This window comes from Equus caballus, chromosome 31 (genome assembly GCF_041296265.1).
Source record: "Equus caballus isolate H_3958 breed thoroughbred chromosome 31, TB-T2T, whole genome shotgun sequence".
Classification (NCBI taxonomy): domain Eukaryota; kingdom Metazoa; phylum Chordata; class Mammalia; order Perissodactyla; family Equidae; genus Equus; species Equus caballus.
In genome coordinates, this window is record NC_091714.1 from 21,332,547 (window position 1) to 21,358,822 (window position 26,276).

The 26,276-nt window shown below is 37.9% G+C and overlaps 1 protein-coding gene across 43 annotated transcripts in view; it reads right to left on the reverse strand.

Annotated features, from left to right (window-relative positions):
- Positions 1-26,276, reverse strand: part of UTRN (utrophin) — a 478,290-nt gene that overhangs the window by 19,318 nt on the left and 432,696 nt on the right. For 39 of the 43 annotated variants that reach the window (XR_011434362.1, XR_011434361.1, XM_070256224.1 and 36 more), the window contains 5 exons: positions 26,121-26,232; positions 10,993-11,129; positions 5,788-5,826; positions 5,497-5,562; positions 4,388-4,453 (listed from right to left, as the gene is read on the reverse strand). Coding sequence is in view for 41 of the 43 variants with exons in the window: in XM_070256224.1 (XP_070112325.1) it covers positions 4,388-4,453; positions 5,497-5,562; positions 5,788-5,826; positions 10,993-11,129; positions 26,121-26,232 (420 nt within the window). In the remaining 2 variants the exon portion in view is untranslated. The remainder of the gene's footprint in view (positions 1-4,387; positions 4,454-5,496; positions 5,563-5,787; positions 5,827-10,992; positions 11,130-26,120; positions 26,233-26,276) is intronic. The other 4 variants (XM_070256237.1, XM_070256227.1, XM_023633050.2 and 1 more) reach the window with 1 other exon arrangement.

Below are 26,276 nucleotides of genomic sequence, written 5' to 3' on the forward strand. Positions count from 1 at the left end.
CAAGGGCAGATGGCAGATGGGCAACGGCCTAAGGAACTCTTCGTGAGTTCCTGCTACTGACATTACCAGGACTATCTTGGGTCCTGTCTTTTTTGGAGACATGGTTGCTTAGTTTCTCCTTCAAAGAAAATTAGTATCCTTAAAATTAGGATGCCCTTCTGAATTGTCCAGAGTCGGACTTTCAGGGGCGAAGGAAGTATTGGGAATTGGGTCTATGTGGGGAAGGAGCTGGGAGACTGATTCACGTCTAGGCTGGGAAGATAGCAGCCCATGATGCACGGAGGTGCATCAACTAAGAGCCAGCTCCACCCAGGAGGAACGCTGTGGGGGGTCAGGGAATGGGTTCCAAAGACTGAACTGAGGGACAGAGAGGCTCCAACTGTAGGGCAGAAGGCTGTTTCTGAAGACGTAAATGACTAAAAGAACCTTGGATAACTTAGAGGGAATTACAAGTTCAAATCTCAAAATTCATATCTCAAAGCATAGGGCTTTCTTTTATTGCCTATGGCTGGGATCATCCAAAACCAAATTTGAGAGATTGATCGGCAGGTGCTGAATTACAAAATCTTCACTAGGCCTGTGAAGCTGAGGAGGGGACGGACAACAGGCAGGAGTGGGACAAGGACAACGATGACCTCCAGGAGGACTGGATGGATGTGCAGATGCTCTGACCCCCCACCCCACCCCGCATCTCCAGTGCAGCTTTCCCATGTGGGAATCCCTCCCTCCCTGCAGCGGCTCAGACAGGTGGGGTGGTCAGGAGGGTCCGTGCCTGGAGCCAGGCTGCCTGGGGCTGAATCCCAGCTCGACCACTTACCGACCGTGAGACCCTGGGCAAGCTCCTGACCTCTCAGGGCCTCAATTTACTCATCTGAAAAATGGTGGTAACAAGAACAAGGTATCATTTCAAAGGCTTCTGTGAGGATTAAATAAGCAAAGACAGGCAAAGCGCTCAGAACCGAGCCCGGCTCTTGCTACGCTCTCTATCAAGGAGGAGATGGTGGTTGTCTTTGCCTCATCACCAGTATTATTCAAGGGAAACCTAATAATATTTTTATGACCCAGCTTGGAATAACAAAAACCTCAACTCAAGGGAGCCTACATGAAAGATGGAGAATTGAAGAAAGAGAAAAATTCCAAAAAGTATTGTAGAAACTTGCTAACTAATACCATTTTTGCTTAAGGCACTTAGAGTTAGTTTTTAATCGTTCCCAACAACAATAAAAATTGTGAACATTTCAGATGTTGGTTGCCTCCAGACAGACCTGCGAGTGAAGAAGAGCCAAGGCTGCCTTGAGAGGCCACCCACCCCTTGGTCAGAAGCTGGCGATAGATACTGTTAGGAGGTACTGAAAACTGTCAACTATTGTCGCTTGGGATTGTGTCATGACCCTACCCATGTTGGAGCTTCAGGACATTTCCAGGGAAAGGTCAGGGTGTTAGAGTATGTTGCATACTTCCTGCTGCTAGAATAGGTCCTGTAAGACACACAGAAGCTTTGATCCCAGCTGAAAGCAAAGAAGGAACAGCGCAGCATTGTGTTAAGAGCAGCAAACATTTCTTCCTCTATCCTACGATCCTAGATGCTAATTCATTAGATGGGAAACACAGCAGGAGAGCCAGAGAAAGAGTGGGGCTTAGTTCCCAACTCTTCCTCCCGAATCATGAGGAGCACAATGAGCCCAAAGGAGGCAATACTCATCCTCATGGTAAGGCTCTGAGCCGTGGGGCAAAAGGTATTTCTGTAGTAACACTTACTCACCTTGTCAACTCAAGAGTATTGATGAAAATGGAAATATTTAAATAAGTAAGTATTGCACATTTAAGGGAGAAAAGAGGACCATTGCAGGTCAAAGTACTGGAGTTGAGGTCCAGAGTAGGGCTTCACAGACTCAGAGTCATTGTCAACATTCTCACCCCGACAGCAGAATCCCCGCATGTTCACAGAAAAAGAACCCCAGTTCCTCAGTAATTCAGACTGTGAAAGAGCGAAGAACTTCCAGAATTGGCTTTGTCAACGTAAGATTTCTTAACATAGTCATTAAGAAATATTAATGCACCAGTACCTGGAAAATAATTTCTCTTTAGTGGCTTATTGCTTCTTACACTGTCAATTTAGTTCAGTCTTCCATATCAGGGAGAATTTGCTTCTCCGTCGATTCCAGAGCCTGGAGGCCCCTAGGTCCCTCAATTTGCAAAGCCCGCTGTGTGACATGTGCAGATCTCTCTGTTTCGGACCTCTGCTTCCACAGCTACATCTCCTTCCCTAACTCTGACCTTCCTTCCTCTTCTAAGGACCCTTTTGATTCCATTGGGTCCATCTAGATAATACAGGATAATCTCCCCATCTCAAGATCCTTAACTTAATCACATGCGCAAAGTCCCTTTTGCCAGATAAATGACATATTCATAGATTTCAGGGGTTAGGATGTGGATTTCTTTTGGGGGCCATTTTTCTGTCTACCACAAACGCCCTCACCATGTTCTTCCTCTGTACGAGCATTTATCTGTCGCCTCCCTAGCCTGTAAGATTCCTGAAGACACTATCTCCATCTGCAGACTGTTACAGTATGGGTACAGGGCAGTGGTGTGCTGGTAACTGTTTAACAGCAGGTTCTCTAAAAGATAAATAAATAAAAAGGCCCTGATTTGTAGCATTTACAATTGTTATAGTTTAAATACTTTCATCATGGCCACTTTAAGCTAATGACTTCCCTGAATGTGGAGTTAGGAAAAGATACACAGTTGCACACCATCTGACAACTACAATAAATTACCCGAGAATGCAGATAATAGTAAAAAGAAGTAAAATAATTAGGGCGTGATGAGTTCTGAGTATTACTTGTGTTTTTATTTTAATCTAATCCATTTAATTGTAAGTATATGTAAACTAATTTTTAATCATGGCTCTGTTTAACAAACAAGCTTACAAACTTGAAAATTTAACAAGCGGCTCCAGCACACTATTGCATGGTCGGTATATAATAAATGTTTGTTGATGGGTGACTGAGTTAATATATCCATTGAGAGAATATTAAAATGCATTCAGCTGTTAGTCATCTGATTACTTTTTCTTTTTCTTAGATATTAGTGCTAACTTTAAAAATAAATAGTATTTATTCTAATTTGAAGAGAAGATATAATAAATTTGAGCATTAGCGTTACTCTCTTCACAGGGTGTGACATACATATTTTAAAGAATTTAAATTTGGTTTTAATTATTATTTTTTCTTTCATTTAATTCTTTAGTTATTGTCAACCTTGGTGGAAATTATGTTGATTTAGGAGATAGTCAAGATATTTAACTACTTTATACGAAATACACACTAGTAGGTTAAATATGAAACAAGCATTATGAATAAGCTATTATCTCAGTTTGGGAACTGTTCCACATTCACGGTCCATGAGTAACAATGTACAAATTACTACTGTATTATTGTAAAGTACTAACATGCTAGTCACTGAAATTTAAAATTGAACAATCTTCTGATAACTTTTACTTATAAGCTTATTGATAGTAAAACAATTTTGAAAACTATTGGCAGGGAGACATTCTACCCTAGAGTGACTAAGGCATTTCGGCCGGGCTCCCTCCACGGTCCTTTTTAACATATAACACCTAAGAACTCTGTTCTATAACTTTCCTGGCTACCTTACAGCCTCCCACCAGACCCAAACCACCATGAAACTACGCAAGTCAGTAAACTTGACACTACTGAAATCTTTTAGACATCATTCAGAATTAAAAAGGTTAATTTCAAGGTGCGGTAGTTGGGGAGAAAAAGTTCCAAAGGCAAGAAGACACACAACAGTGAGACAATCAGAGATAAAATATCTGCCTAGAAAGCTTTTTAAAAAGGATCCTAAAGTCAACAAGGCCTTTCCTTAGTTGCTAAGAAAATAAAATATTGGCAGAAGAGTTCACACTTTCCAGTGAAGGGTGGGGCCTACATGCCCAAGCCAGTGTGGGTCACAGTTGTTAAACTGACAGGATTATGGAGAAAATGTGGGCACACAGAAGGAAGCACCTTACAGAAGGGCATGTATTCTGTGGAATTGCATTTGTGAAATTAACAAGAAATATCAGACAAATGGAAGGAATATTTATACCTGTATTTATAAATACAACAATCTGATTTTCCTGAAGCAGATTAGATGCCAACTGCAGGATTTTTTCATTAATTTATATGAAACTAAATAAATAAACATATCCAATTTATACTCTCACGGCTTGAAAGCATAAAATCTATGTAGACATTTTTGTAACCACACTTATCAATTTTGATTGGGATCAAAATTCAGAGGCACGATCAAAGAAGATTATTTCCGACAGCCACAACAGAGAACGAGCCTTCCCAGGGCAGTGCTGATTTCATGATTTACTTACACACTTCCTGTGGTAGAGCTGCTGTCAGTGAGGAAAGACCCGTTAGTCCTTTCCATCTGGGCTAGTCTGAAAAATGACAATAAGGAGGTTAGATAATGTGGCCACATAGGGCGTAGTCAACTGGAGGTACACCCTCAGTCATTCTTAAACTGACATAATTCTGACAAAATACAGAAAAGTCCAAATCTCCTAACAACGCTGTGAAATTGGAGCAGCATCTAATGTTGAGTTCCATTTCTGTCACCACTGCCTTAAGGCCCAGTCTTCTAATTGACCTTCCAGACCCTCAAGTGGGTCTTCATTCTCACCCAAATCTGATTATGCTCCTCTCACGTTTAAGGACTCTCCATGACTACCCTTTACCTAAGAACAAAATCCAGCCCCTCAGCAAGCGGGCCCTTCCTTATGGCACTTCAGCTTCTGTCCCTTTACTCCTCATCCTCATACCCTTTCTCTACCTGAAATTCTCTAAACAAGCCATGTTCTTTCCCAGCTCAATGCTTTTGAGTATGTTTTTCCATTACTCCAAGCCTCCCTTTTCCCAGAAATTCTATTTGGCCAAGTCCCAGTTCAACTGTTACTATTTTTATGATGCTAACTAACCTTTTTAGGCACAGCCAGTTACCAGCACTGCAGATGCCTAGTATACACTTCTTTTCTGAAAGTTTGTGCATATTGTCAAGACCAGCCTATATTTTATATTGCTTGGGGACTCCACAATAAACCCCTATAATAAAGCATTGGCATAAATTTAATTACATATTGTAATTCATATGGGCACCATCTCCTGAGAACACTTTCAATCCCTACTTTCATTCACTGAAACTGGGTTACATTATCTAAATCCTGCTTGTACGGCGTTTGGATTCTCACGAGCTCAATAATCGCATCCCGTGGAGATTTACCGTTCCCAGAATGCAGAGCGGGTGCTTGGTAAAGTGCAAATTACAACATGGAAAGACGAGAGCCCAGATTCCAAATATAACGGGATCACGACTTCTGCAAAACTACCTCCCTTAAACCAAAGCGTCTAATGGTATAGGATTAACACAGTAATAGATACCCTTTGGGCGGCAGTGCAGCAGAGGGCTCCTACGGGCGTTTCTTACCGTGTGGCATACTGTTCTATTCTTGAATGGGTATCATCATGGAACAGCTGAGGAAACTGTGAGGGGCTGGAAAGGAAAAAGCAAAGAAACAGTTTTATGCCCAAATATCGATAGAGGTTACCATGAGGAATGTTAGCTTCGTTAAACAACGAATTTGCCATGCAAACAAACCACTAGGATTGTTACCCAGGAGGCAGAACCATTATTTGAGAAGAAGAGTTTAGTAATCACCCCATGCTAATAAAACCAATCAGAACGTCGTGTTCTGCAGATGGAGCTGTGCATACTCACTCATAGTGCTCTGGCCACATACTGATGAGTGTGATAGGACTGCAAAGAGGGAGAAGGAAACAAAAGTCACAGAACAAACACTTCAGAGTAACTTAAGACAAACGCAGTGGGGCACGGGGGGAGCAGTCTTAATTGTCTTCCACTCATACGTTTGGTTGCCCTGAGGTCCACCACGGAGAAATCAAAAGGAAAAGAAGTCACTCTTTAGTCTAGAGAAGATGCTGTGTATTCAAGTGCCTGCAGGGGCCTTTTCACAGACATGACGGGATATTTCTTACAAGATAGCAAACACAGCCTTAAATAGTCTTATTGAAAAAAGAAACAGAATGTTCTCAAATAGCTCGAAATTACGGAAGAATTTTAAAGATAATGTTCCATAATATACTAAAAAGAGATGCAATCATATTTTTGTTCTTCCTGGAGAAGAAACTTGGTCAGGAAAGTAAAATTAAATACCCAAGACTGCATTATATATGGATGGCAGAGTTGCAATAAAATGAAATTCTTCTGATTCTTTGTCTAATTTTAAAGGCAAAAATTCAAGTCCAGAAGTATACAGAGTTTCACAACCTCAGATACAGGGAAAAAAGATGCAACCCAGATACCCTCCCTGACACCCAGCCAAAAATTTCACATTCTCAATAAAACTGAACACAACTTTTCTAGATCATGATACACTTTCTTCAAGCAAAATTTTATCCAGAAGTTCAATCTATTAAACTGATAAAGGAAACTTGTTCTGCTTGAATCAGGGCTTGAGTCTGGAGCTTGATCAAGGTTATCCCCCAACCTTACAGCACTGCCTAGACATGCCCAGGTCTCCATGAAATATCATTTGAAAACAACTGATCCTAGTTAAAAGCTAGTTCAAACTCTAACTTTTTTTTTTTTTTTAGAGCGGAGGAGGAGTTACTGATGAATGTGAAAATGTAAAAGTCTAAAGAAAATTAGTTCTCTAAATAAAGTCTCCTGCAAAAGCTAATGCTGATTGAAACAAAGAAGGGAAGTTTAAATTATTCTATCTATTTGATTCTCCTGTTTCTCTTATACAAACATAGTTAAGAAAAAGTTAATGATCTCATTATTGCCTACTGGGAAGCATGAGTTGATGTCTGAATAGTAAAGACTAAAAAAAGATGGAAGGTCATCCTATCAGAATGAAAAATGAAGACTCTTTGGACATACTTTCAAAAACAGGCATTTATCTAGTCCGTGTTTGTCAGAATATCCATACTGTAAATAGACTTAATTATCCACGTATAAAAAAGAAACAACAACAATGAAACAACACAGTATTATCCAAGTCTTTTTACATGACTACTTTTTGTTAACTCTGAAATGTGGACTAAATGTCAAGTGAATGATTTGCTATACACTTTCCAAAAAGTAGTAACTGCTCCAGCGATCACTTCTAAAATTCAAGTGTACCACACCATTTGCCGTGAGCTTTAAACACAAGAAAAATATGTGTTTTTGATCTTAATTGAACTTGGAAAAGCTTTGCAAAGCTGCTTGGCTGGTTCTTGTGAAGTTAATTCAGTTAGCACAAAAGTGATTCGTTGAACTTAAGATAACGGTGGAGGCAGAAAGCTGAAATGAAGAGTTGCTCAAAAGAAAGTTTTTTATATATTGGGAAATTTTCTATGAAAAGAAATAAAGATAAAAAAATTCAAACTTTAGGCTTCATTGACTTCAAAGTATTCTGATTTGTAGGAAAAAAAAGTTAAGTAATCAGCTTTCTCATTAAATTCTGATGGGAAAAACAAGGCAATGTCCGCACGGCTGTTAAAGCCTGTGATTAAAGGGGGTTAAAAGTAAGACCAATCTGTGTGTTAGCCCAGATTTGAAACTTCAGCCTATCCCTGCTTTCCAGAGTGGGAGCCAAACACAGGGTTTTGGTTAATCACACACTAATATGCAAGGGGGCAGACTCTCCTAACCAGCGTTACTACTACGTGAAACGTAACCAAAGCGGAGCGAGTGGGGTCCCAGCACGCTCTAACATATGAACCTTCAATGGCTCCCCACTGCTCTCAGGACAAACTCCAAACACTGCTGGCATGGTTACAGGCCCTTCATCCTATGGCTCTGGATTCTCTCTCCCCTCTCATGTCTTGTCACTATTCCCAGCTTCCCATCCTGATTTCCAAAACAATCTTGTCTCCAAACTTTTGAAAATGCTTCCCTTGCCCAGAATCTCTCCCTCTCGTCCTCCCACACCAAACACTGAACACTGGCCCCATTCATCTTCCAGGTCTCGGCTTAGCTGTCACTTCCTCCCAGTCCAGTGCTCCCACAACCATAATTACTTACCATGAGTTGGTTCTTGCTACAGTAAGAACTTGAAAACCACGAAACTCATCTATTCCACCTTAACTGATACCAGGGGGAGCTGTCTACCTTAAACCGAGGGAAATCAACCTACCCTTTTAGCCAATAATAATCTCTCCCACAATTCTCAATTTACTTTTGCCACTATTTTAGCTTGTTTCTCAGGTTTATTTTCAATGTTAACTGTTTAATCAAGCTCTACTCATTTATTTTGATTTGTTTTTTGAAAAATCTTGCATAAATAGTTGGAAAATTAATTGAATAAACCTAAGCATGGGTTTTGTTACCTCCTTTTAGTAATAACTCATTTACCCCATATATCCCCTCCATGCATGCATGTCTAATTACTGGACAGAGGAGAAGACATTACATTTTGCAAGGCTGAAAGAGAAAGAAGCAAAAGAAAATTCTAATCAGCTTCATAAATAACTTCAAGACATTTACCACCTCACTGGTTTTTCTCCAATGTTCTCCTCCCACAAATAGGAGAATAAACGAAATCAACCTTTTTTACTACCCACTCACATAAGTTGTTACGCCAGAAGATTAAGTGGCCCTGTACTAGAGAGGACTCAGAGGAAAAATGAACCCTACCAAGTCCAAGAACACGTTCCGGGATCAAAAAAGAAGAAAACCTGCCTGCTGTATCCAGTAGCTCATAAATCTTTTTCAAAAAGGATCTTGTGACATCTGATTTAATCTTACACTCCTTCTTTTCTCTCTTTGGTTTTCCTCTCACTGAAAAAGCTGGTAAATTCATGATGGATGGAGTGAAGCATTTTCTGAGTTACAGCCCAAAATCAAACACAAAATTATTTGTCACGCGTTGCTATTCTTTTTCACTTTAACTGAGCCACTCAGAATAGAATGATTGATGTCAATCATTATTTTGACATTGAAAGGCAAATTATCAGAAATGCTTAAAAGGAATATAAAAGATCTGTCTACCTGCATGATTCATACCAAGGATGGAGATATTTGGGACACAAATCCCAACGGTTTACCAAAAGAACAAAAGGCACGTCACTAATTCAAACTTATCAAATTATCTTGGAAATAAAAGATTCGTGTGATAATTCTATGCCTCAGGAAGCTACTCCAAAGGTTAGTTAGACCTGATACCAAGAGAAGTAAAATTTTGTCTTTATCATGAGGTGTTCAGCACAGTTAAATAATATATGACATACTAAAACAAACAAGAACGTATTATCATACAAGCGTTCAAAGAAAAGGACAAAAACACAACCGCAGAACAAAGAGAGAACAAAAAATCTACCTTTTCTTATAGATTTTAAGTATTTGAATAGCTCTCTTTAAACTGAAATTGCTTCTACAGTGTATAAAGTGTACTGTGGAAAAAATGACGGGGAGGCACGTATTTTAATTGTACACAGTTTGATAACAAGCGAAGTTATCAAAAGTTTGAATTTTTCTGCATGTGTTAAAAGTGCATGTGGTATTTTTGGCTCTATCTACTTATACAGCTGCATTGTATCTCTTTCTGCACACACTCTCATGACATCACCTATGGAGGGATAAAGATATTCACTATGTTTTGGCCGTGGTCTTTCTTCTACTTCTTAGCAGTTCCACAAATAAAAAAGATACCTTTGTACATAAGTATAGCCAAGCCCCTGGTCTACAGCGCTTTACACGGAAAAAAATGCAGACTAAGTATATCCCTCTATTTCGACATCTTTGAGATACGGACTGTCAGAATACACTGGCCGATTAGTGTTCTTTGATTATCTCTCATATACACAATAAAATGAACTATGAGTTTTGAAGTTTAAAGAAAGAAAGTTTACTTCACAAAAATTGCACTCAACACACTTTGTATTTTTCTTACTACAATTTTCTTTACTGTATAATGTAGAAAACTCCACACTTTACACTTCTGAGCTTCTCTTCTACAGTCATTGGAAAGGGCATCTTTCTGAAACTAGAATTTCACTCTTCTTTGTGACTAGGCACTCTGGTGATGATTAGCAATAAAAGTTGATTCTCCCCAAAATTCCAGCTCAAGAAAATTGCCTTGGAAGGCATATTTATGCTGATATTTTAAGAAGTGATTCAAAGATTTAAAATCATATATATTTTGATCTTGATATATAATTGTTTAGTAATTCAAAATTACTTCTTGCATTTCTTCTGGTTCATTTAAAAAATTCTTCTTTTCATTTCCGGTTATAAATTGTTACTTTTCTTGCCCTTGCAACTCCATTATAAAGTATTTTTGCTACCTTGAAACTTTGCTTCATTTGTGCTTGTAAACTCAAATTATATATTTTTAAGAAATTTTCTATTCATGTACTATTTAAATCTATTTCATTTGGCTGTCTTCACGTTCAAGAAAGAAGAAATTAGAAATGTAATGAGATTTTGATGAGATTTTAGTATGGGTATATATCTGAAGCAAGAGACTAATTATTAATAAATTTATATTAAAAATACGTAAAATAAGTGCCAAACATACTACAAGAAATACTAAAACATCCCCCAAAGGGGGAAAAATGGAAAATAAATAAAATAATGAAACAGCATGTAATATTGCAATTTGCTTTAAGTATTTTCAAGAGGAAAAGGGATAACCAACGCAAAGGTTGACATATTAATACATATTTTTAAAGTTTAGGAACACATACAAAATTAAACCAGGTATTTTAGCTGTGACCTTGCCAACAGCAAATACTTGTTGTAAAAATTCATGTTGTGAAGACTGATTCAAGTTTAAGTTACCTCTTTCAAAATGAAACATTTTACCAAAGAAAAATTCTTTTTGGTATCAGATCATTTCTCTTGTGTCACTAACATCATAAAAGACAAATCAGGTATACGAGTACACAGAAGTTTTCATATTAAAATTAAACTTACGCCTCTAAGTTGTCACCTTCAAGAACCGTCTGGACAGGCAGGTAGCCGAGCCGAGGATGTTTGGCAAAGTATTTCTTTGATCTGAACTTGTTCTTCAGCACCTTTGTGAAGTCTCGCACATCTTCCCCAGATGTTGTCTGTGAGATTGAAAAAATTACACTTCTCTCATTAAAATGGAAGGAGATACCTATCTACAATAAAATGGGAGCAAACGTAAATTGATGCAATGAAATGACAACAGTTTTAGTAGCTTTGCATATTTTGGGAATAACACACAATGTCCCCAAGACACAAGGCAATCAGGACTCATCCTTAAATATATCCAGCAATTAGCTTATAATTTTTTATTTTCTGTTGAAAATAAACTATAATTAGCTCATTTCTCCATATTTTAAACATTGGGCCACAAAATAAAATTAGTTTTCGCAATGTTATTGATTGAGTCCTATCACCAAGAAAGTTGAAATTTGCTATTAAACATTTAGTGATGACAAAGTATTCTGGATAGTACATGGTTTTAACTAAGGTGCATAAATGAGGACAAGCTATACTGACTTCACAAAAGCTGGCATATATTGTCGTCTGGAAAAAGACAAAGCCATAAATAACAGAGAAAGAGCAGAGCCATACTGTACTCTATCTCGTAAGGAATACTGTCAGCTTCTTTGTCCTTTCCCATCCATACAAAGATATAATTATATGACATGGGCTAAAGTTTTAAAGGCGATATAAAATGTTACTGTTTCCTTAGGCATTTCAAGACGATAAGTTAATAATCACCTAGGATGAGGCGGACTGAAATCTACCCCCATCCCATCCCATGAATTGCTCTCTAAGCCCCAGTTTCCTATCCTCTCTCACCAATTCTAGTTTTTATTTGCAGTGTTTTATACAGAAATCAACTTCAGTCCTTCTGAAGATGCATTTAAAATATTTACATCATCTGCACAGAACAGAATTAAAACCTTGGTCATCTGATTCCTAGTTGGCTATCGAATCTACAACCAGACAGACCTCATTCCAATCTCCTCACAAAACAAATCTAGACAACTTTTCTAGACTCATACGCTGAATACTAAATATACTGGCTTACCGGCCTGCCCTGCTCTGCTTGCTCCCTCCCCAGGGCATCTCTTCCTTTACGACAGGCATGCCCAGGACTCAGACAAACATGTTTTGCCAACAGAAGTTTACAAAAATTAATTATTTTTTAAAACGACTAAATTCTGAGTCAACCCTTATGTAGCTCTGTTACTTTCTATCGGCTCCCATTCCACCAAAATTCGTCTGCTTTTAGTAAACAATTAAGGAAACGTGATTCTCTAGGCTTGCGGAGCAGAGAGAAAACACAAATAAACCCCAGCTATTTATAATCTAGAGTTCATCAATTTTCACTTTATTTTAAAAAAAAGAGGATAGCAAGGACAACCCACTCTATGGCGAAAAATGGTTGCTCTGAGTGATGCTGGTTTGGGGCTATAAGATCCAACCAAGCAGAATAGGAGAAATAAGCAGAATACAGCTGGGGGGAAAGATGGAAATTTTTAGAGAAGGAATGTTTGAGATTGAGAATAAAGCCAAAAGGATACATGACCTACTGTAAAGGACATTTGGACCTTTAGCAATGGGTATCACAACTATTTATGATTAAGTTTATGGATATGTTTACCCTGAATGTTCTGGTAAAGAGAAAAAAGGGAAGAAGGTTTCCATGATAGAAATCCCACACAAGGACAAGCGTTTATGACCCAGTTTTCTATGTCTGCTCTTAACACATTGTTCATATATAGGGAGATAAGGAAGTAACAGCCTCCAGCTTCCACTCGGTCCATGCCCATCTGGCAATAAAATGATTTTCATCACTTAACGAGGCACATCCAGGTCTTCAACTGAGGCAGCCCTCAGCAGGGTAGGTGGGAGCAAAGAACACGTAGGCAATGCACCAGGCCGCTTACCTGGTCTGCCTCACCCAGGACGTGTACAATATGGTGCTTTTTAGTATATTCACAGAGTTGTGCAACCATCACCTCAAAAGAAACCCTGTACCTATTAGCAATCATTCTGACCCCCACCGCCACCCCTGCCACCTCCCCTCAGCCCCTGGCAATCACTAGTCTACTCACTGTTTCTAATGGATTTGCCTATTCTGGACATTTCTTATAAATGGCAACACAATACGTGGTCTTTTGTGACTGCCTTCTTTCACTTAGTATAATGTTCTTCTAGCTTATCTGCATTTGGGTTTCAACACAAACTCTTGTTTGGGAGAAAAATGACACATCGTTCAAAAGTACAAGTCCAGTTCCACGTCATACATTCTTTAGGTAAATACATTCAAGACGTGGAAGAACAAAGCAAAACCAACCAACCAACAAAAAACTCCTCTTTCTCCCAAAAAACAACCGCAAAACACCCATCTGCCTCCCCAAAAGTTATATAGCAGGGGCTGAAATTAAATTTGAGTCTCTGATAATGCTCCCATTTAATATTTGGGGAAAAAAATGAGTGTATTCTCATACAGAAATAACACATTTTTATTTCCTCAACAATTTTCATATTGAGGGAAAAACTACTACCAACAGTTGTAATCTTAAGGCAGTAGATTCAGTAACGCATAAACTTTACGCAATTTTAAAAGAAAACGTGAAAAGGAATTCATCCCACAGGAAGTAGGTATTATATTCAAGTTAGCAGAATGTAATTCTTTAGTTGGGATAGAGCCAAGAAAATAAATTAAACCCATTTTCTCACCAAAAAAATTAAAAGATATCTATACATAGTTGGTCTAATTTGCTATCTAATGACAGTACCTCATATTTCTCTATGTTAAAGTGCTAGGACAATGGTTTGTGTAAAAAGCAAAAAGGAGGACCACCACCTAGCATAAACAAATATAATCAAACTCAATCTATCTTCCCTCTAAGTTTAAGACTTTGTTCTTTTTCTTTTTTCAAGCAAATAACTACCACTATTATGATATAAAGATGAAATTGAATAGATCACTTTACACAAATTATCCAACAATTCAAGTTATTCATGCATTTCTTGAAAGACTAGGTTTTCACTTATTGCTGTAAGAAAAGAAAGAATAGATTTTGTACATCTCATTAGCTGAAACAGGAGTAACATATGGGCATTGAACCTGCACCTTATAAATAGCTTTCCTTCAACCTCTTTTCACCATCAAGGTCGGTGAGGTTAATATCACTTCTTTGACCCGCAAGGAAACTGACACTAAGGCTTCCAGAGATTCAGACCTGCAAGGTCAAAAGGAGAAAGCTGCTCTTGCAACCCTGGGTCTTTTCACCATATCAGCACTATGTCACTTCTCCTAGAAAAATGGAATGATTTTAAATTTTGTAAGAGAAAAGAACCCACAGCCACTGACTAAAATATCTATTATTACATTCTGAATTTTTCCTTCATTTTAAATAAAGTACTGCTAAAATACCCTGTGGCTGATTTTTACAAAATTTATATTGGAATGTCATTTTCTAACTTTTAAATTGCATCTATAAGGCTGTTTAGCGTAAGCACACTTAGCAAAAAGAGACACATGAAAGAGAGAAAAGAGAAAAATTAAAATTGTCAGCTCTTTGAGCACTCAGATAACCACTCTTAAAATATTCGTGACTTGACTGATTTTTTAATCCATTTTATTGTAAAGTAAAACATAGACAAAACTATATACAACAAATGCATGGCTTAATGAATTATATGGCTTCATGAATATAAGGCAAATACCGTTCAGTAAGGAAACTGAACTTTGCCAGACATTCCAGAAGCCCCTTCCACATGCTTCGTTCCAGTTGTAACCCCTCCCTCTGCATGATGACCATTGTCCTCAGTTTAAGTGCAGTAGTCCCACTTTCCATGGGGATGCATTCCAAGACCCCCAATAGATGCCTGAAACAGTGGACAGTACCGAACCCTATATATATACCATGTTTTTTCCTATATATACATACCTATGGTAAAGCTTAATTTATAAATTATTCATAGTAAGAGATTAATGGCGCTTTGGGGCCGTTACTAAGTCAAATAAGGGTTCCTTGAACACAGGCACTGCGATACCACGACAGTCGATCTGATCACTGAGACGGCTACTCAGTGACTAATGGACAGGTAGTGCGTACAGCATGGATCCGCTGGACAAAAGGACGAGTCACGTCCCAGGCAGGACAAAACAACACGCCATGAGATTTCACCATGCTACTCAGAATGGGGTGCAATTTAAAACTTATGAAATTTTTTTTTCTGGAATTTTCCATGTAATATTTTTGGACTGCAGTTAACCTTGGGTAACTGAAACTGAGGAAAACGAAACTGCAGATAAGGGGGCACTACTGTAATAATAACTGTCTTGTGTTTTAAAAATAGTTTTATCACTCCCTCCAAGGTCTAACCCTAGATACTATAGTTTAGTCTTGCTCATTTTAAAAAATATAACATACTTTAAGTCACTTTTAATCTATAGTTTTCTCCTCCATACTTGCCATTTCCTTACAATTTATCTGTTGAAAAACTCAGGCAATTTGACCGGTGGAGTTTTCTAGATTCTGGATTCTGCTGATTGCCTATTTCTGGTGCAGTTCAGCATGTGCCTCCATCCTTTGGATATCCTGCAAATTGGCAGCTGGATCTGGAGAGTGCATCTGGCTCAGGTTTGATCTCTTGACAAGACTATCAGTGGTGTTCAGTGGATTATCGGAGGCACATGAGGTCTGGTCATCTCTCTTCCGTGATCCTACCAGCTTGCGTGCTCAATGCCCACATCCATCCAATAGGGGCTTCAAAGTGGTGATATTCTAGTTCGACATTCATTTTCATTTATTAGCTGAAATACTTGTAGAAAGACATGCTACCATCTACCAGTTAGTCACCTAGTAGTACAGTTCATTCAGTAAAGGCAGGATTATGTCTGATTTTTTTCTTTATTGATCAATTTTCCCAGTAATGAATTGTTTTCCTACCATGTTCCACAGATGACCATTTTTTGGTTATTTTTAAATATAATTATGAATTCATAGATTTTTACCATATTTGATGGGTTTGATCCATTGCAATCATTATCATTACTGAGGCTCTACTGTCCCATCTTTGGCCAGTAGGAGCTTCTTCCAGTTATCCTCATTTAGTTTGAACTCTACAGGTAACAATCTATTTAATACTCTCCACCAGTCCTTAGGATGCTGTTTCTCTAGCTATTTTGGTTGTCTGAAGCCCTGGTCTCTAATAAACTCCTCAAGAAGTGCTCATAGGACCAGTATCACCTGAGTTCTTGCATGTTGATGATGGTTTTCCTGTGTCCTTTACTAGATACTAAAAGGTTGGTTTTTCTGGATATAAAATCCTTGACTCACAGGTTTTTTTCCTTGAGTTTCTTAAATATGTTCCTTCATTTTATTTTGGTATAATGCAATGCTGTTGAACAGTCTGATGATTGTTTAATTTTCTTTCCTTTTTAACTCCTGTTTATCTTTTTGTTTAAATGACCACAGGATTTTTTTTTTTTTTTTGAGGAAGATTAGCCCTGAGCTAACTGCTGCCAATCCTCCTCTTTTTGCTGAGGAAGCCTGGCCCTGAGCTAACATCCGTGCCCATCTTCCTCTACTTTATATGTGGGACGCCTACCACAGCATGGCTTGCCACGCAGTGCCATGTCTGCACCCGGGATCTGAACTGGTGAACCCTGGGCCACCAAGAAGTGGAACGTGCAAACTTAACTGCTGTGCCACCGGGCCGGCCCCAAAGGATTTTTTTTTAAGCCTAGTAATTTTACCAGAATACATCATAGTGTTGGTCATTCCGAGTCAACATTCTCAGGCTTGTGATATACTCTTTCAGTATAAAGTTTCACTTTTTCTTTTCTTTCTTGGGGGGAGAATTTTGAATTTTCATTTTTAGTGTTTGTTCCACCTTTGGGTTTCTTCTTCAGGGATGCCTATTATCCATACTTTCAATCTTCTTTTTTCTTTTTGCCTATCTTCAACATTTGTCATTTTCTCTTGAAGTCTTTATATTGCTTTCGTCATTTCTTGTGAGTTTTAAAGTTTGTCTCTTATTCACCTTCCATTTCGTTTATGGTATTTATCTGTTCTGTTCATTAAGACTAAAATTAATTAGTCTTAATTTCTGAAATGACTTTTTCTTTTATTTCTAATTCTTTCCTGAGTTCTGTCACCTCACTTCTGAGATTTCCCAATTCTGATTTACGTTTGTGTTCCATGTCTTGTATCATTTTCTGAAGGGTTTGTAGCTTATTTAGAAAGAGTAGGTTACAGTATTGATGTTCAATGAACACCTATTTCTGGCCTGCTTTATTTGGAGTGATATTATTTTGTTCTTATATCTTTTTCTTATCATTGATTTATGTGAGATTTGATCATTATAGCTTTTGTCACTCAATTTTTGTTGTTGTTGTGAAATTAATTTTCCAAAACGTTTAGAATGAAGTGGGGTTCAGGAAAGCTTTTCTAACTTCACAGAGCTCCCCCTTCTTTTGGTTTTGTGGGGTAATCAAAAACAGGGCACTTGAGTTTTAGGATTTCCTGGCCCTGTTCCCCTCCCCTCACCTTGGGTTAGACTGTTTCTTTCTTTCGTCTCTGTTGCTCTGACCTGCTGAGAATTGGTTCCATTCCTAGCAGTTTATCCAGGGGGAGGCTGTCTCCTGGAGGAGGCCCCGGCGGGTCAGGTCTGAGAGCTGCAGAGGCCCAGCGCCCTCCAGCGCCTTCAGACCTTCTCATTGGGGCTCTGCTCCCCAACCAGCGCTTTGAGCTTTCCACTGAAAACCTGGCGCCTATTGCGGGGTTCTCCAGGTCTCAGCCACCTTTGCTTCTTTTTCCTTTCTCTTACATATAATGATATCCTGTAGGTTTTGTAGCTGGAGGTGGTTTGTCACCACCCAGATTTATTCTGGGGACCCCTCACTATCTAGTTTTGCTGCAAACATTGTCCAGGGGTTCAGTCCTGTTGTCTAGTTGCTCTGTCTCTTTTTATGTAATGACATTACAAATGGGAAGAAAATGGCAAAGGCAAAAGAGACAGAGAAAACCCTGAAGCCACTGCTACCGCTATCTTCCCCAAATCCTTCTGGCCTGATTTTTAACAAGCACATAAGAACTCACATCTCCAAATGAGGACTGTCCTTCAAGTTGTCATTTTTAGAAAGCTAATGAAGGTGAGTCACTGTGAAAAATGTTTTAGAACTAAATCTGCACAGACAAGTGGGTATGTGAATACTCAAAATTATACTTCCCTCTGCTATGCTGCTGTTAAGTAGCAGCGAGATAACAATGAAAACTTATTTGGATAATAAGAAGTAATTAGTTCCCGACCTGCTCCCCACCAACTAACACAAATGAATGAAGAAAATATTAAAAAGTATTGCTGAATTATAAAATATACCCTGCGGTTAGTCTATCCGTCTAATTCTCCATCAAAACCCTAAGAACTCCTGGCAAGCCAGCCTGATTTTTCACTCTTGAGTTCTATTTGCCAACCAAAGCTGGGAGGATTTTAAATTTTCCTCTATTTTCTTTCTTTTTTTTGGAGGGGGGAAGATTAGCACTGAGCTAACATCTGCTGCCAATCCTCCTCTTTTTGCTGAGGAAGACTGGCCCTGAGCACACATCTGTGCCCATCTTCCTCCACTTTATATGAGGGACGCCTACCACAGCATGGCGTGCCAAGCGGTGCCCTGTCCACACCCAGGATCCGAACCGACGAACCCTGGGACACTGAATCGGAATGTGCACACTTAACCGCTGGGCTACCAGGCCAGCCCCTATTTTATTTCTTGATTGAGAACAAATATAGACATCATTAGAGTAAACTTTAGAGATTTTTCCTTGTGTTTGCATACCTACATATAAATACTTTGTATTATTCTATCCTGTTCATGTTTCAAACTGTATATTCTTATTGTAAATGCTGACAGCTATGCACTATTGAACTTTAAAAACATCACTATATCTATATATGGCTTTTCCTTCTCATTAATGTGAACCACAAGCAACAATAAGGTTAAGGTGCAAAAGTTAGAATTCAGGAATGCTCACCCTCACGGTTACAGTCAAGCAGGTCCTCGAATAAATTACTTTACTTCTTCAGCTCAAAAAACTCCCACTAGTAACACCAAAGATCCACAAAGCAAAACATAAAAAGGGGCTATTAACAATGAAGTCAAATAACCTAAAGGTCAAAACACCCAACTTCTAATTACTTAGTAATTTAAGCAAAACGCCAAAAAGAACTGCAAACAAAGAGACAAAACCATATTCATTTTAAATCTCCTCCCAATTTGTTTTTGGCAATTCATAACTTGGGATGGCAGTATTATCTAATTCCTTAACAAATATTCCTAATATTAGATTTTTAACTGTTAACTGCAAGTATGAATAAGTTATAGACAGAGGACAACAAGGAAGTACAGAGAGGAAAATCAAGGTTATATAAGAAACAACCCAGTCATTTGGCACACGAGCAGAATAATTAAACACTATCACTTGGATCATGCACGAGTGCTAAAATCATTGTTGAACAGCCCCCCATTGGCAAGATTTGCTTCTTAAACATAGAAGTCAATAGTCCTAAATGGTATGTGCATACTTCTAAGGAGTACATTTCGTTATCACAGTACTTATCTTAAAGACGTTCCAACAGGCTTTTTAAAAACTGCAAAACAACGTTTCAGTTTTGATTAAGGTTCACAGATTTCAACAAGTTGAAATTCAGACACACCGAATTCCATGGATAGGATGAAATTGGTGAGACAAGCTCGGAGCCTTTCAAGTTCTAATGGAAAAATAGGAAACTAAAAAAATTAGCGTTAACAGAATCACCGAGGGGTCAAGAATAAGTAGGTTAAGAAATCACTCAAAGTAAAATGGATTTTTGTCCAAGCCTTACTTTAAAAGCTAATGACACACTCTAAATGCACTCAACTCACTGGGAAAACAGTGTAAGGTGGGCGAGAAGCTCAGGATGCTGAGGTCAGAGAAATAGGAATGAGGCTGTGTTTTTAGCGTACTGGCAAGCATCCCAAGTCTCATCCAAAGAAGCAAGACTGCCCAAGACACCTACAGTAATGCAAGATAGAGTTTTCCAAAGGATGAATCAGCACTTTCTTATACTTGATTTTTATAGTCTTAGGAATACATCAATGCAGGCAGTGGTGGAGAGGAGTAGACAAAACAAGCATTTCCAGCTTTTTCCTTTGTCCTATTTATTTGGGTTTCTTTCTTGCCGACGACATACAGTTTGTGAAGAAAAGATGTGATTTCACTTTTAACTTTAAAAAGAAAGCCTTTTCTATTTTTTACAGTAGAAAACTGATTTTCTACAGTTTCTGAAAACACTGAAAATATGAAATTTTGGTTTATTTCCCTATATATTAATCAATATTGACAAGAATATGCTTGAACCTGTTGCTTTGAAAGCAACATGCACTTGCTTAACAAATACAGTACAAATTTGTTTTAAGTGTTATTAACTTAATAAGCTGTTTCCTATTAAGGTTTTCTCCCCCGTCCTCCCCTTTTCTCACCAAAAATCTCAACAAAACAATCAGTACAAAACTATCAGTACAAACTGTCCAAACCCAGCACATAAACAGAGAATCTTGCAATGATTCCACCACAATTTGAATGTTGGGAGTGGCTGATCTTGCTGACCTTTCTAGCAATAAAATTTTGCAAAGATCCCATCCCTTCTCCCTGAGCTAACACGTCTCTCAAACCCCTTCCTCTCCCAGCTAACCCTTCAGTTCCTGAGATCTACACTGACCATCAGGTAGGTGCTCTCTCTATGGCCTTTCCCCACTTCTCCTTTTTCCTGCACGGATGGGGCCACTGCCGCTCACAAGATGCACATGGTCTGTCTGTTTCTTTCTTTCCCACTACTGTGGACTCTGTTCTTTTACTCATGCACACATTCCCACACATCTGTTCATAACTGTGATTTCAACCTTTCTCCTTCAATGAATCCTGATGGCCCTCTGATGATCCCATCTCCCCCACAATCCTCTCCATTATGGGCTGTGTAATCTCTCCCTCCCAAAGGCCAAGAGCACAGGAGGTGTACACCATTTCCCTAAGCCTTAACACCTACTGATACCAACGTGGCCGTCCACTCCCCATTGACGGTACTTGGCCAGACACAGCTATCATCTGTCACCTCTAGAAACATACTGACGATCTTGTAAATGCCATCTCATCTCCAAAACCTTTCATGTCCCACTTCAGTCACACACTAGGGTATAGCCACACCTCAGGCCTTGTCATACACAAAACATCTTTCAGTCCCAAGTCTCTAACTTGGAAAAGTCTTTTGCGGACTGGTACCTTCTGATCCTTGCTCCTACTTCTTTAATATGAATAACCCGTTCTTTCCCCCATCATCATGATCTCTAGCCCCTCAACTGTCTTTGGGATCTTTTCAGCATGGGGTAGCCCAAATCCATCCCAGTATTATTAACACTTTTGAGTTGTTCACTCCCTTGGTCTTCCACTATATACCTACCATCTTTTGATTCCAAAGCAACTGAGCAATGACGGAGCCATAGACGGCAACTCCTTGCCAATTAACCTCAGCTGCACTCTTGTGGCAATGCAGCCATCAATTTATTCATGTCTTGGTGACTCATGCTTGCCCCCAGCAGCAATTCCAAACTCCTTGGTATTTAACCCTATCCAGCTCTCTGTCACTGTCAGCAACTACACGAACTCTTACAAATCATATGTGAAATTCATCACCCTCTCTCTATAATTTAAAGGCCTGTCTATTATAGGTCCTAATATACAAAAATGTTTCTGATTGGAGTTAAATTTTGGTTATTTGCAACAGAGAATAGAGACGACTTTTTTAAAAAGATCCAGTAAGGGTAATTTTCACTTGAAAATTAAATCATCATAAACTCTTACTTCAATAAAAAAGAAATTAAAATGTGAACATCTTTAATATAAAATGCAATTTTTTAAGAAATAAACTATAATCTCCAAATTCAAACATGTAGTGCACAGGTAACAAGACAAAATTTTGACTCTTGATCCATAACCTTAGTCATTCTAAAAAATATACAGTCTTGAATTTCTCCAAATAGAGATCTTTTCTCTCCTTCATTATATTTACACTATTATCTCCAGTCTGCAGCAAATGCCTGGTATATAACAGGGCACTCAACAAATATAATACTCCAGCAATCAGACAGAAAACAGTTTACTAATGTTCCAAATTGTGAGTATATTTCCCTAACGAAACTAAATCACTAAATCCATGCCGCTAATTTTGAACAAATCACTTACCTTCTCTAAGACTTAGTTTTTTAAGATGAGGATGAGTTAGATGATCTCTTAGATCCTTTCCAGCTTTAATATTCTATAATTAGTATTTATAATGTCAGATATGAGCTCATTTAGCTTTTATGAGCCAGATTTAACTAAGCATAGTAAGAAAAGTATCAGATTTATCCTTATTCTCAAGGAGTTAAAAAGATAGCCGAGTGGTAAAAATACCACACAGAAAACAGTACAAGATAACATAGAATCAAATGCTAACTGGGGAAGTCGAGGCTACTGGCAGACCACAGAGTGACACGTTTTGGTGAGGGGAAACCAGAGAAGTTTGGGAAGATTTCACACAAAGTAAGAGTTGAGTTGTTTTTGTGAAAAGGTGGAATTTGGGTGAACAGAGAGAGAATGGTGACAGGCATTAAACATAATCCATACCACGTTGTCTGTTTTAGATGGACTCTTACTGAGCCTAATGAAAGAATTCTTAAATGTACAAATCTGGATTATAGTAATGGTGGGGGAAAATAATAGCTAAAAAAATCATTTTCTACAGAGAGAAAAATTCCATTTCATTTTGGTATATAAATGTTTTATTATCAATTTCATAAAATACCTTCATAAATTACGATAGCTACTTCATACACCATTAGTCTTCCTACATCTAAAGACAAACATTGCCATAGATAGTAGGCTGATACGTTTAAAGAAATATTTCTCAAGCTTTGAAGGTTTAAAATAAGGCTTCAGAAACTCTTAACCATAGAAACATTCAGAGTGAGCTGGAAAAGGAAGTGGAAGGGGAAAGAAATCGCGTCAGTAAAGCAACGGGAGCATTTTCCTAGCACTATGAGAAATGCAGACATGTGCATGGAAAGGTTTGATCCGCTTACACTCAGGCAGAGCTTATGATTATTGTATTGAAAAACTCACATTTGAGTTCCTTTCCTAAGGCAGACATCGAATGAGTCCAGGGAACATTGTGTAAAGACAGATGAACCATAAATAAAGTTTACTTAAAAGAGGAGAGCAAAATTTCAAAGAATGTGGATGAAAAGAAAGAAAATTTGGGAAGCAGTTAAATTAACTAATTGATTACTATTAAATTCAAGGCGTGCCTTTCAAAGACTCAACTTACATATATTTCTAGTCATTTTATCAAAAGTTGCGGGGTCAAATGCAGAAAATAACCTGTCCTAAGAGATGATTTATGAGTAGCTTGCTGATTAAGATCACTAAGCAAACTTCAGAAAGGGACAGAGGTTTCCAAAGCATGTCTGCAAGAAGGAAGCCGTCCTGTACTACGCAGGGTAAGCCGTAATCTCCGACATGATAACAGTGACTTTGTCAAGACTGTGTCACAAGAAGAGTTTTAGCTAATTTACAGATTTTATTTAAAATTGGTGGTTGGAGGGTGAAATTCATCAGTGTATCAGTGCTTCTCAAGCCCAGCTCTACTGGCCAATGACTGACATTGAAGATATGTAGATTTCAAACTGCGTGGGTATTCTGCAAAACCATTAGAGATTATTGTATTTAAGACCAAGAAAAATAGTAATTTTATACATCTTTACTTACTTTATACATCTTTAAATATGTAGTAATTTTTATACGTCTTTATCGTGTATGTACTCTGTGATTTTTCCCATTTTGACATTAGTTCTTTATAATCAGTTTCCTAAATTTATAGCTCTAATCACGCAAATATTAATACAATATTTCTCCCCAATTCAAGTTCCTTTCAATGATCAGCAGGGTTCTGCACAATCGGACACCTGCCTTTCTCTTTAACCCCATCTCCCATCATTCTCCTTTTTGTGAAGGTTAGAAATTCACTCTGTGAAACTCACTTCAGTTTCTTTCTGTTCTCTAGTCATTTCCACCTTTTTCCTACTCCCAGAGCCAGCTTCATGGATGCGTGACCTGTGCAGCTGCAAAGCATCCTGTGTTCAGAAGTGCCCTGAACTTGGCTTAATGCTCTGCTGTTGCCATCTTGAAAGCCATAATTTTTTTAACAAGGGGCCCCACACTTTCATTTTGCTCAGAGCACTTCAAATTATATAGGCAGTGACACCTACCACACTCCCCTTGTGGAATATGCTCCATTTTCTTCTGTGCCCCAATCACGCCAACGTCTTTCCCACTTCCAGACCACTGTGTGTGCAGTTTCTTTTTTCTGAAATACCCTTCCTACTAGTTCTTTACACAGCTGATTCTTTCTCATCCTTCAATCTCAACTCAGAGGTTCACTTCTCAGAAAGACCTTCCTTAAGTTTTTTATCCCAAGTGCCTTCTCTAATCTTCTATCTCATTACCCAAGTATTTCTTTAAAGACACCTACTACAATTGGCAATGATTTCATTTATTTGTTTCCTTTTCCCTGCCACACATCCCCTCCTCCTAAATGGAAAGGAGCAGGAGAGTCAGTAATCTTGTCTATTTCGCTAGTGCACTGATGAATTATCACAGCCAGGACAGTGTCTGACTCATGGTAAGTCCTCACCATTTATTTGTTGAGTGAATAAATATGTTAATCATAACAATAAATGGTGCTTCACAAATTTTCTTAGGGGAATTATTTTTCCTAGTTGAAGTTACTATTCACTATGGGTATTTCATCTATTATAACTCTGCAACATTTTCTAGAGATTTCCTCTCCACATACGGGGTACCTATTTATTTGAGATAAGATACCTAAGAATGTGAGTGAGATTTATATGTGTATATTTTGTAAGTATCGCTGCCTTTCTGTCAATTTATGATCCAAAAAGTAACTCAATTCTCTAAACCAAAGAAAACGTACAGCTCTATGAATAAATTTTCGTTCACTATTTGGAAGGAAGCTAGAAAATAGCTGTTGACAGAAAATGAAGATAAACTTTAGAAAAAAATAGCTTTAGATCCAAGGAGCAACAAGAATCCATATCCAATACTAGTGAGACTGTAGTAAAATCGGGACATTAACAAATTGTGATAATAATGTAAAGTGGTATAAACCTCTTTCAGAAAATAAGTTGCTATAAAGTATGTTGGCCATAAAAATACTCATATTCATTGACCAAGATCACTTACTTCTAGCACTTTATTCTATGAAAACGTAATTTATGTAATATATGGAAACAGCTGTGTTCACAAAGAAAACTTTAAAAGTGTTGTTTATAATACCAGGAAATTGAAAATAAGCTAAATGTCCAAATTTAGGGTATGGTCAGATAAATTATACTACAGATAAATTAAATATTCTGGGACCAGAAAAAGTTATACTGTGTGACAACATGGGGGAACACAGTATACCATGTTCAGTGAAAAAATCAGAATCAAAATTACATAAATATAGAAATAAATAAAATCTTAAAATCAGAGACATGGGAAAATATTGGAAGATAGTTTAATTCAGGAGCTAGATTTATGGATTTTTTACTTTCTCTGTTTTCTACATTTTTACTAATGTAAATATAATAATTAGTTATGAAAACACATCTTAAATATGTCTAAAAGGAACATGACTTCTCATTACCTAGTATCAGCTTCAATGTAGGTCAGTGTGAGCTCTTAAAAGAGTTTGCTACCAAAAAAAGTTAACTTTAAAATCAAAACACAGATGTAAACAAAATTTAATAGATTAATTTTTCTGAAAAGGGTATAATTATTTGTTAATTAATTCAACATAGATATAGTTAATTAAAATAAAATAAAATATATATGGTTACACAATCTTGAAAGTGATTTTTTCCCAGAAAAAGTTGTGTGATAAACTGAATAATTTTAGACGCTAGTTAATTCAAAAGCAATATATTAAAACCAAAACAAACAAACAAAAAACAGTGGCTCAGTACTCACAGGTATACAATATTCCACCATCGGATAATGTAATTTGTGACCTTTTGCTGTTCGACCCGAAAAAAAGCAACTCTGGCAGACATCATAGTTAAAATGCTTTAAGCTTCTATACCTAGAAAGAAGAAATGAAAATTCATTGGCCTGCAAGCCTATTAT